The 12,778-nt window shown below is 43.7% G+C and overlaps 1 protein-coding gene across 2 annotated transcripts in view; it reads left to right on the forward strand.

The window, feature by feature from the left end:
- PHACTR1 (phosphatase and actin regulator 1) overlaps positions 1–12,778 on the forward strand; it is a 301,039-nt gene that overhangs the window by 168,754 nt on the left and 119,507 nt on the right. For both annotated transcript variants that reach the window (XM_056330031.1, XM_056330030.1), the window contains exon 2: positions 5,167–5,331. In XM_056330031.1, coding sequence (XP_056186006.1) covers positions 5,167–5,331 — 165 coding nt within the window. The remainder of the gene's footprint in view (positions 1–5,166; positions 5,332–12,778) is intronic.

The raw sequence follows: 12,778 nt of genomic DNA on the forward strand, positions 1-12,778 counted from the left end.
GATGTAGCCATTGCTGTTTCCGAGGAAGGCTTAGATCTAACTTTGCGAAGTAAACTGCCCGTGTCTGATTATGAGTGTGGGGTGTTAAGAAATGGTCTGAGAGAAAACCCAGTGCGGTTACGGGTGAGGAAGGTCGTGGTAAAGATCATGGATGGGATGGGTGGGATTCAGCCTTCAGCAGTGAAATTGCTGTGTACCTGGATGTGGTGGTTTTGTCTAGAGTGGAAGCTGGGTGTATTATGTATCAGCAACATTAATAGATGCTGTGATTCCCAGACAGGCATGGGAATGACAAAACTGGTCGTCGTTCTCCAGGAAAACTTCCTAAGTTTTGTGGTCTTGGGGAGAGCCTTTGATCTGCCTGCTACACTGCTGAAATCCAAAAAGCAGGTGACCCCTATTGTCATCTCTTAGTGGACCTTTGGGAAATCAGCACCTAAGGCAGGATGTGTGGAGCTGATCAGCACAAACACGGCAGGTCCGAGATGGCCTGGCCCCTTTTTTCTTGGACTGGTACATCAACTGTTTTGAAGAACTGCTTTTCGAACTGCGCTTCCTCAGCTTGTCAATTTTGTTCAGGTCTGGTGTCCATGCAGTACATTACAGCCCACAAACTTCAAAGCGATTTCGACCAAAAATGCCCTCAAATGCAGGATTAGCTTCAAAATGAAAAAAAAAAAAAAAAAACCAAACCAAAAAACAAAACATAAATGGGAGTGGGTTGTGAGAGAAGAAATTAACTTTTAGACCTTCTAGTGTTTGAAGTCTTTGTAGCATATTTCAATCATGTTTGTAAAATTTCTTTTACGTTACTTAGATGCAAAACAATTGTATTTGTGGTGCTTTTTCCTCATTAAAGCCACAAGTCTGGCTTAAGTGCTTCAGTTTATATGAACTTCAGATGTCTTAGGGACTACAGTAAAATCTTGAGAGCTCTCTCACAGCCAAACAGCCCACGAAAAGCTCTCAGGTTTAGTTTCCCAGTTGTTATTCTGGGATGACAGCTCGGACAGAAGAAAGTGGGAGGGGAGTGCATCACCCTCTTGCCCTAAGTGCAGGTCCCAGCACCAATCTGTCTTGGCAAGATCTCTCAGGTCTTGGAAAAAAAGTCAGAGTAAGTTCTGAGAAGCACCGACTATCAGCAGCAACTGCGACCTTTAAACATCACATTTGCAGCACCGTCCTCAGGATGAGACCTCAGCAATGTCACTACAGGCACCAATGCACGTGGCAGTTCCCTGTCCCAGTTCAGCAGACTGATCAAGCTGGGGACTGCTGGGATCGCTTGCCTCTTTAAAGGCCAAAAATAAATAATAATTAAAAAAAAAAAAAAGCGCAAGGCCTGGGTTGGTTTCCATTCGTGCAAGTACCACCTTTTTTGGGAACAGCAAGCATGCGAAAGCAGCCTACGGAGCCTGCTGTCAGCAGTGGGTGTCACAGCCCACAGCCAGTCGATAGTCATTAGGAGTCAAAAAGGCAGAGAAACACGGCCAGCTCCAGCAAAAGATGCTGCAGCAAAGAAGAGCGCAGAAATCTGGCGTTTACTTCTCGCATTGTGGTCTGCTTTTATTCTCGTTGTATTAAAACTGTCATGGCTTTATGCTAATGTGCTTCATTCCTAGCCAGTGATTATTATGCTTTGAATTAGCAGTGCTCTTGAGAGTATTTGTCATGAAAAAAAATGAGGTGGTCCTTCCGAGAAATAGAAGCGAGAGGGAAAAAGAGCTGTTACTTGCATTAGCTCGGAGCTGTGTGTGTTTGGAGAGGATGAAGGAGAAGGGCCACATTCATGGCTGATGGAGAGCACAGCAGGACTCCTGGGGCACAGATGCAAGTGAGAGATGATACTGAAATTCAGGGAAGAGCAGTGAAAATATGGAAACAGTTTTGACACTGTGTTTGGCTTTAAATGATGAACCCGCCCTTTGGGTAAATTCCTTTTGACTCCAGTGTTGGTTTTGCCTGACTGTGAATCCATACTTGTTTACCCTGAATGGGAAAAGCTTCCCAGGGGCAGTGAGAGCACAGCTGGTGTGGGACAGAGGGGACGTATGTTATGAAAGGAGAGAATCTTTAAGGGATGTCAGTTCTCCAGGGAATGGCCTCAGCAGTACCAGCTGAGAGCGGTACCAGCTCTCAGAGAGTTGTTGCAACTCAGATTTAGTAACTGAGGCACCTGGGTAGCAGAAACGGTGGCTCAGTGATGGGGAAAAGGAGACAGGGTGAGCAGCAAGAGGAATTTCATTACGTTTCAGCTGTGGGTTTGTGCAGCAGGAAGCCTAATCCAGCAGCTGTGGTGTGTCATTCCCAGTTTGCTCAATGGGCCGCTTCTACGCCTTGTATCCGCCGAGTAAGGCAGCAAAGGCAATACCAGCCCATTACTTTTAGCACCATTTCTAAAAAATCACAGCAGTGGAACACAGTGTGATCTTATGTGCTTTAACTAGAAGCATCCTTAAAAAATAAAATAAAATACAGGAAGGGGAAAAGGCATGATCCTTTTGGATCTGCATCTAGAGGGAGGTGGTCTGTACCCTGTGCTGGTCTTCAAAGCCCAGCAGGTTCTGGTGAAATCAGAAAGTACACGGAAATTTCTGATTTCCTCTTCTTTTTACCCTCCTGGTTTGTTCAGCATAACCAAGCAGTTTCCAGCCTGGATGCAGCATGTCCCAGCCCCTGTACAGGGCAGAGCCTTGTGATGGCTTCTCTGGGTAAGAAAGTATTTCTCGAGGCACTTGGGCACAAAGAGCTGGAACAGAATGAAAGGCTTTGGCCGGATTACCTTTTTTTTCCTTTGCTTTAAATGGAAAGATGATGTTCTCAGGAATGTCTGTCTTTCTGTTACCCCAAAGAATAAGTGTTTTTAACCATTTCCACTGAAACAGTTGGGCGCTCTGTATCTTGCTGGCTACCTTTTTTCCCCCCAGACAGTTACAGGGAACTGTGTCTGGCAGGGATATTTTACAGGAAAAAGGATTGGGATTGGGTTGCCAATGTTCAAAATGAACAAAAAAACCCCGCAATAACAAAATAACCAACCTTCTTGCAAGAAACCTGAAGGGCTCAAATAGTATTTCATTTTGGAGTTCTGATAATAAACCTCCTTTGTGTTAGAAGCGCGTTTCTGGCTGTTCCCATGAAAACTGACTTATGTTTGGCACACTTACAGCCTTGGAAAAATTTCCATTGAGACACGTAAGAATTTGCCAGCCAAAATCTCTGGATATTCTGTCAGCGTGGAGTGGATGTGCTCATCCCTTCAGAGCAATGTTCTTGCTAAGGTTCCTGAGCCCATGCTGATGGCTGAGGTTAATACTTAATATACTAGAGGTGAAATAGAAACATGGGGCTGCTGTGTCCAGAGCAGGAGAGGTGGCGATCTGTGTCCTGTCGTTATGAATCCAGACGGTGTGTGTGCAAACCGCTCAAATCAGTTTTACTGGCAGCGTCGCATTACAACGCAAGTCTGGGAAACGGTACCCCTTAAAAAAAAAGAAAAAGACAAACCAAAACCAAACACCTACAACCTTAAAAAAAAAAAAAAAAGGGGGGACACAACCCCTGCTCCTGTATGCTGACTGAGTTACGCAGATGCTTTTTTTTAGGGAGAGAGAGTGCATGCTTCAGCCCAGGGTTGGGAGAGCTTATTGCAGCCCTGGCAGCTGTAGCATGGAGAGACCCTTTGTCCTGGGCTACTGGTACCCTCCCCCTGTTGGTGTTTTCCTTCGTGGTCCTGGCTTTCCTCTGTCTCTAATCACAGGGATGTCATTTCTCAAAACTATCAGCATACATTTTCCCAGAAAATGCGAGGGGGGGACCTTGCAATGTAACTGTGCCAAGTGGCTGCCCCCAGAATTCTCTTGCCGTCATTGGGGAGGAAGGGTAGTCTAAATTCTTCAGATTTTTTTGTAGGTATTGAGACTATCATGATGCATCATAGTGTAAAAGTTGCAGAAAACTGATTTTTTTCACAACAGAAGCTCAGTGAAAACCCATAACCATCCCCCCCAAGGAACTCAGCCCTAAGTGTGGACTCTGTTAAAATTCCCAAAATCCCTGTGTTAAAAGCCAAGTATAAGAATTGGAGGGGAATGAGCCAGCAGAAAAACAGGACTAGACTTGAGCCCCCCACTGCAAGAGGGATGTTGAGGTGCTGGAGCATGTCCAGAGCCGGGCAGGGGGCTGGGGCACAAGGCTGGTGGGGGGATGCTGGGGGTGTTGAGCCTGGAGATGAGGGGGCTCAAGGGGGGCCCTGATGGCTCCCTACAGCTGCCTGATGGGGGGATGTAGGCTGGGGGAGGGGGGGGGGGGGGATGCGTCTCCTCTCTGAAGTAACAAACGACAGGACAAGAGAAAATGGCCTCAAGTTGTGCCAGGGGAGGTTTAGATTGGATATTAGGAAAAATTCCTTCACCAAAAGGGCTGTCAAGCTCTGGAACAGGCTGATGGGGAGGTATTTAAAAGATGTGTACATGTGGCACTTAGGGACATGGTTTGTGGGTGGACTTGGCAGTGCTGGGTTAATGGTTGGAGTCGATGATCTAAAAGGTCTTTTCCAGCCTAAACGATTCTATGAATCTATGCATTTTTAGCACCCTGTCACTAGAGAGTTCCTAATGCAGCCCCTTTTGTAACCCAGGCAGTTTTAATGGACACTGTAATGATACCAGAGGGTTATTATTTATCAGAGTTCTTGCTCTTGATAAATTCTAGTTCATGGAAATGTCTCTTTCCATTGGGCGGAAAAAAAAAATAAAAAAGACTTGCAGTGTTTCTTTTAAGCAGTATTGCATCATTTTTTTGGAGCTTTCTGTTCTCCAGTCTCCATCGCAGTTCCCCAGGAAGGGCTGGCGGATGGGCTGCCACCTGTCTAGAGTGATGCAGAACAATTTGTTAAAGATTATAGCTTTGCTATTGTAGTAGTCCACATTCCTGTTGAATCTGATTGTTAATACTGGTCTTTACAGTAGATTATGGATTCCACAGAAAGGAAAGAAAATAGCATCAAAATAATGAGGACTACAGTTTTCCCCCTTTTTTACTCTTTGCTGTAACCATGGAAAATTTTGACCATCTGTGTGGTTCTCTGGTAATTTATTAAAGCATTTATTTCACTTCTCCCCCCCCCTCTTTTTTTCTTTTTTTTTTCTCCTTGTTGAACTACAGCTGAGGAAGTGGAAAGACTGGCTGCAATGCGTTCAGATTCTCTAGTACCTGGGACTCACACGCCTCCAATCAGAAGAAGAAGCAAATTTGCCACTCTTGGAAGGCTTTTTAAGCCATGGAAATGGAGGAAGAAGAAGAGTGAAAAATTTAAGCACACTTCAGCAGGTAAGAGTCACAGTTGGATTGGTTTGTTTATCTGGAACTGTTTGCTCAAGCAGGCTAAAAACTTGTAATGCAGCCCCAATTTATACATGTCTTTAAGGTTGTTGAAGCTTGGCTTGGAGAGGTTGCTGAGATTCAAAGAGATGTTTAGCTTTATTACCAGCTTTTTCTTATTAAAAAAAACCCCAGAACAACATGTTGGGTGCGCTACAATTAAAGCAGCAGCTCACTGAAGCTGTATATTCAGCTTCTGCAGCTAGAGCTGGAGGGTAACCCAGAAGAAATCTTATTACAGTGATTTAGCAGATTATGGCTAAAGGAAACGGCAGTATGAAAGGACAGCACTCGTGGAGGATTTAGCCACATTCAAACCCCTGTAAGTGCTAACAGAGGAGCGAGAAAAACACATGACAAAGGAGTTGACATTGTGTTGAGTAACTTGCGTAACCATAAATTATTTGTTCCGTTGGGCAGGAAAGATGTGTCACTCGTTTTCTGAGAAAAACAAATCTCTCCTTCTACCACACCCCTCCTTCTGCCATCGCTTTCTAACAGTTCTGGTTTAAGGCTCTTCTTAATTAAAAAATAAGTATGGAAAACTGCAAAAACTTAGTTTTATATTGTAAAGTGGTCTGAGCAAGGATCCCAGATCCAGGCACTGATGCACATGGTGCAAGTTTGTACCTGGCATGTTTGTTTTCAGGCTTTGTGATCTGTTTAGAAGGTTTCTTTTCTTTGTTCTTCCATGATGACTAATAATTACTACATGTGGTTTTGCAAGTCTTGAGCCTGGACTGTCTGTGAGAAAAGAATTGTCTTCTGATTTCTTATTGTTCTCACTAGAACTAGAAAGAAAGCAGTGAGGAACTTGCTCCTCAAAGTGCCAGAAGAGGCTTGAATAACAGCCCAGTTGCTCTGTGACCTGTTTATTGCACAGTGGAAGCTTTCAGGCAGGACTTGACTGTACCTTCTGGCACCTAGAAGCCTGTACTCCTGAAAATGGTCCATAATTGCACAAGAAGTCTCATTTAGCTAAGTGTGAATTCTTGCGTGAGGTTAAATGCAGAAAAAGGGGTTTCAGGGTTCATACCTGAAGGTGCTTTTTACTGCGTGTTGTTTAAGCTGGTCTCTTAATTTGTCAGGCAAATGCTAATGAATTGGAATAGATGGCTGTATTACTCTGAGTGATGATCATATTTTTTGACTTGGCGGCTGAGAAGCTATTGTCACCAAAAATGGCACGTTTCTGAAAAAAAAAAAAAAAAAAAAAAAAAAAAGGCTATGGCACTAACCATAGTGCAGTGTAGCAGGATTTCTATGAAAACTGTGTGGCTCTTAGAGATGCATGGATGCTGTGGTGACAACTACTTTGAAGCTAATTCCAGCATGCTGGGTTAGTTGGTTACAACTAGGAGGATAACCATGGCAGTTTAGGAGGTACTATGAGTTGCCAGCCCACCTAGTATGTATCTGTATGGTTTATCCAGTCTCTAGCAGGTCGGGCTGAGCTGCGTACTGGCTGTGGTTAGACTGATGAGTTTGAAGCTGGCTTAAATACACCTACATAGTCTGCTCAGGGGATTACAAGAAGCGTTACATTGATTTGCCTCATTTACCAAAACATTTGGAAAGTAGACAGTGTTTGAAACCAGAGTAAAGACATGTATTTCCCCTTCTCAGAGAAATAGGAAGCTTTACCAGACATGCCAGCACATCTCCTCCCCTGGTAAGAGGGACTTCAGTGTCTGAAAAACCAATTTAAAAGCTGGGTCTCCAGGTTGCAGGAATGTTTGCCGATTGCAGTACTGGGTTTGATCTCAGTTGAATCCAAAACCTTTCTTTTTTAAAAAAAATTCATTTCTAGTAAGCTAACAGTATCCTGCAGCTGCTGTACAAAATTGGTATTCCTGTCAGCTCCCCTGCTACTAACTGCAGCAAAATTGACAAGGATGTCATATTTGCTGAGCACCCTGCAGGAGGTGGGGGGGAGGGATTTACTTCTGGACTGTATGAGAGCTGAGGACCCAACCGATCATCATCCTCAACCCTGGGGAACTGGGAATCCACCAGGATCCTACCAGACTCCCCTTGGCAATTCAGCAGCATTGGTTGAACCTAGGATGTGTAATAGAAAAGATTTTACACACAGAAAACTAGCATTTTTCTGCCAACATTTCCATGACCTCTCATCTAATACTTCTGATCTCACTGAGAAAATATGTTTAATTTTTATAATAAATCAAAGGACAAGCTTGCGACATGGCATAATGAGAGCCAGCATGAAACTTTGTAATACAGGCTTATTTTCTTCTAGTGCACTGATAAATGTGACGCCTGGAAAAAAATTTTCCCATTAGTGTCCTACAGGCATGCACCCAAGGTTTCCCACCTGCATAGAACATCAGTAATTATCAAAAAATAAATACTAATACAAGTATTTTATTGGGCTCTTTTTTGCTGCAACAATAGATTCCATTATTTTTGAATGTCAAAAGTGGTAAGGGTCGAAACACATGACCTTATCTGTTGAAACTTCCTTTTAAATTAATGGGAGTTTTCTCTGGGAGAGGACTAGAAGAAAGAGTCAGTCAGGCTGATATTTAACATCGAAAGGTTGCCTTTTTCTTGAGATTGCCAAGGGCTAGCATTTTGTATCCATATCTTTATCAGACTAAAAGCTCTGATTATTTTTTCAGAGATGAATGCTTTAAAATACAGTGCAGTGGGCAAAGTTTAGATACTAGGAAAAGTTATTTTCTGACACCTGATAATTGCATAAGATGAGATAGAGAATCCGTAATTTGATTGATGGAGGACCTTAATGTTATGCTTATTATATAGGGTTCCTTTCAGCACATCAATACTCACATCGTGATGTCTGAGCCTAACAAGTCCACCATCCTCCATCTTCATTATTGCATTGTCACCAGCAAGCAGAACGTTGGGAGGATGCGTGTTTCATATACCCTGTGTGTTTATAGGGTACATTGCGTCTGTAGCGACTACGCAGAAAGGTCCAAAATCTGACATTGCCTTGGGGCTGACTTAGTCTTGAAGGTGAAAGTCGTGGGTTTTGATGCAGGTGTTTAACGCCTTTACCTTGCAGCTGGTCTGTCTGTGAGCATCATCATTAGGTATTTTGTAGAGCAGCCAGAGCAGGTAGAAAAGATCATGCCATGGGGTGGTCTGTTGTTGCAGATGGTAAGCGCCAGGTGAGCCCACATCTGGGGTTTCATTCGAGTGACCTCATCTGCTGGAAGGTGGAATATTAAGGAGGTTGTTGAGGACGTGCACCATGAGTGACAGATGGGCTCCATCTATGGACACACTCAATCTCAGAGCAAATGGGAAGGGAGATTATACTGTGTGAGGGGAGCCAGAGCACTGCAGCAGGGCCAGAAGCAAGTTAATTCTCACACTAATCCTCCTCTTGGACAGAAGTGAAGCTCCCCGCAGCACAGAGTGGTTTTCAGCGTCAGGATTGCAATTCATTTTACCGCAGAAGGTCCTAATGAAAATTCTTTGATGGATGCTAAAACTCCCACAGTACAATACAAATGCTCCTGATAGTGAAGTTTTATATACAGGGAATTAGACAAAGAAATTAAACTCAGCCAGGCTCATGCTATAGTCAGAAGTATGAAGTGTTCTTTTTGACTCCCCTAAAATTTCATCTTGCACAAAAAGTGTGGAAACCTTTATTACCGTGGAGGGCTGAGAGCTCCTCACAGCAATGAGCAGTATGATAAAACTGACAACTCTAGCTTTGGGAGCACAGGCAAACTTCAAAATAGCAAGATTATATCAGTTGATGGGACAGTTTCTTATAACTGATAAGGAGCAGTCTCGCTCGTGGCAGAAGAAGCCAGGAAGGAACTGTGAATTTTCTTTGCCCAAGCACATGTCCTTGGCTGGATGCAACTGGGATGCCTCCAGGAGGCTGAACAAGGTTTTCAAAGCCACCCCAGGCTCTCTGGGAATCAACAAAGCAGATAGCAGGAGAGAAAGCTGAGCGTCTCCTCAGCCAGACCTTTGTTATTGTTTTTAATACCTTGATCTTGTTCTGCTCGCCTTGATGGGAGTTTGAAAACAGTTCCTGGGTGTGCTGCTGTTTTATTGCAGTGCTGTACACGTGCTGGGGAAATGTCCTTTCCTGGTGATGTTTTGAAGAGTGAAGTGCTTCTGAAATAAAGAAGCCAGAGGGAAGATAGGTTCTGGGCTTACTTGAAATATTATTCAAGTTTTCAATCGCTGTATTCATCAAGAGCCAACTGCTCACTACCTTTCAGAAAAAAAAAAATAGCATTTTGGCTGCTTGCAGGAGTCTGAATAGGGAAAAATGTCTTGTTTTGCCATTTCACATTTCTGGTGGCCTTCATTTTATAGAACTGGTGTGTGCCTCTTCCCCTGTCCTTGCCTCCATGAGTTGCAGTGCTCGGGCAGAGGGGAGGGGGAAACATGTAATTTGTACTTAGAGGAAACTGGTTGGGTTGAGAAGAGGAAAGCAGGAGATGGTGAGGAGAAGTTGAGGGGTGTGGAGAAAGCTCAGCTGTAAGGAGGAGAGGCAAGGGATTCAGTATCATGTGGGTGGGGGACATGGGCACCCTGTAGAGCGAGCAGAGAAGGTCCCATGTCAGAAGGAAGCTCCACAGCAGCCTGTGGCCAAGCAGGCAGTTTTCTGAGACAGTAATACTAAAGAGAGAAAAGGCAAACTGTCAGACTCAGCCTTTCCTCCTAGGTACTTTGAAACCTCCCTTCATTCACGTCCCAGATCCCACTCCTAGAAATACTTACAACTTCTTCACTGGGCAGTGAGGATGGGTCAGCCCTCTGGGTGCCACAGCTCCTGGCCCCAAAACCTGTGGATGAGCCAGCGAGCCGTGTCCTCTTCTGTGGCCAAAGACAGCTGTGACAGGGACTCCCTAGCCTTGTGCTTGGGGTGCCCTCTTGAGAAGAGGGAAGACTCACTCCTGCTTCGTTTAAAGCTTTGTTTGCTTAGTGTAAAAATGTAGAAGTTGGTGTTCAGGAACCCGTCTCAAGGTGTAGGACTGGGGAGCCTGCAGGGATGAAGACTGGGGCTGAACAAAGCAGACCAGGATAACAGAAGAGCCAAGAGATAAATTGCAGAGTCGGGCATCACCAGCTGGGTAGGAAAAGGCTGGGCTGAGGGACCAGGACTTTCAGAGCAGGTTTGTGGGTTGACCTGCTGCCTAGGACACGTGAGACTCTTAACAGTTGTCTCTACAGATGACAGCAGTCTTCTCTTGTTAGCAGTTATTAAACTGGAATAGATGAGGTCTGCACGCTGGGTAGGGAAGCCCAGTTGTGTAGACAGTGCCACGACAGGGAGCATCTGGGTTTGCATTTTAGGGAAGGTGTACATGCGTTTACTTTCACTCTCGTCCAGGCCATTTAAAGAAAATCAAGCGTACCAAACCAAAATCCACTCGTGCAACCTTTAGCTGCCCCACTCCCAGAATCTGCGTTGAAACAGCCACTCAGTGTATGCTCAGATGCTATTCTTTTCCATGCTAAGCCTTGGTGCTTTGTTTTTTCTAACTGGAATTTTTAAAAATGTGCTCTATAAAACTTCATATGTCAATGTGTTTATATAAGTTAAGTCTCCCAGTCAGCAGAGGGATTTGTTTAAATTTGGCAACACTTAGAGGCAAGGACTTTCAATGTTTCTGATGAATAACAAGAAGAAAACAAAATGTGGCAAATCTGTGCAATTAGAGGAACTGCATAAACCCTATCCAGATCATTTTATTCCTACTGCCCATTATTTCTAACTGCAGTAGGTAAATATTTTGAACTTTGCTTTCCAGAGTATTCCATTCAGTAGAAATTCAGTAACATGTTGCCAGTGCTGCTCTTCAACCTTCCTACTCCCTTCTGGTTTACCAGGGATGGCCTCTTGTGTTTTCTTATGTAAAACTCTCAGGCTGTTAAAGCAGTTGTGCCAAAAAAAAAAAAAAAAATTATTTGGGCAAGACCTTTGCCTGGGGAGGCAAAGAAGCACAACCTGCAAACGTTCCTGCCCTTGCCTCTGCCTCTGCTTCTGGGGAGGTGGTCTGGGATGGAGAGGTTGGGGGTGTTTTCTCCAAGTGCCTACCAGGTTATTGAAATCTGCCCACAAAGGTCCTAGGTTTAGCCTGTACTTTGAAAGCAGTGGTTTTGTTTGGGTCGTTGGCTAACGAGGATAACAACTGTGTTTCAAAGCACTTGATGATCCTGTTCTGTTCTCCAGATTTTTATTTAGTAACTACTGTGATCCCATGTTGAAGGTATTAGTATTTCAGTTAGAATTCCTCTTATATTTTGAGGCCAGACTATCTCTAGGTTTAGGAGTGGAGAACGGAGGTAATTACAGTTTTTCTTCCTTCACGCTGTTATTCTGACAACTTGGAAATGTGATTCTGGGTTGGCATTGAGCACGAGAGCAGGGTCTCCCCTTCAGCATAGCTGGGTCTGAAGTTACCCTGAAGCCTGAAATACCCTAAAAATCCTGTTCTATCTGTGATGAAGCCTGTTACTAAGACTGGAAAACCCCCAACAGCCCTTTCAAAGTGGGAGAGTGAGCAGGCCATCTGGATGCTGGTCCCAACCAGGTAGGTTTGCTGTGCTGGAGCAGCTCACAGAGCACCAACACGTTGCCAAAAATCGCTGATCTTTTCCAAGATTTGGGGAGAAGAGAAAGAAACAGCTCTGATGTAAAACTTAGTCCGGGCTTCCAAAAAGGAGCTCCCATTTTGTTAAAACCCAACACCGAAGCCACTTTTCAGAGTTAATAAGTGCTTCTTCATTAACTGTTTCATGGGTTTTTTTGAGGAAAGTACAAATTCTCGTGCTCTGAAGAGAAGTGCCACTTTGCAGGGTCTTGGGCTCTTCACAAATGCACTTTGACTGAAGCAAATATTTTTATCTGAAGGAAATTCCAGAAAATAAGCATATTTTCTAGATGAATGTCAGAACAGTTTTTATTTGAATTTACATTTCTCTTTCAAATTTCAACTGGATATTAACAAGTATAGCTAAAAATTTGAATTTGAAATATAAAGTGATGTGGCAGACAGGAAAACTTTTGTATTTTAGGTCAGCTGAAATAGTACACTGCTTGAGCTCAAGGACTGAATAAAAAATTAAAACGCATTTTCAGTTTTATTTTTCACATTGATCCAAAATTACACACTTGATGTATTCTTAATTTTGAAAGTAAAAAAAATATATATTCTAGGTCTAAATGCAGATTGCCCATGGCTTCTCTTCTCTCTCTTGCACTAGCGTTTTCTTAGTGTCTTTTGAGAATCTGGCCAGAAGTTGAACCAGATTTCATGCAAAACTTTAGGCAACTTGTCGAAAATTTGACCTTTTGCCTTTCCACAGAGGGAGCAAAACTAGCCTGTGTATCTGCTTACTGCTGTGGAACCAAAGATCCAGAGAGATTTTT

The sequence above is a fragment of the Falco biarmicus genome, chromosome 3 (assembly GCF_023638135.1).
Source record: "Falco biarmicus isolate bFalBia1 chromosome 3, bFalBia1.pri, whole genome shotgun sequence".
NCBI classification, from domain to species: domain Eukaryota; kingdom Metazoa; phylum Chordata; class Aves; order Falconiformes; family Falconidae; genus Falco; species Falco biarmicus.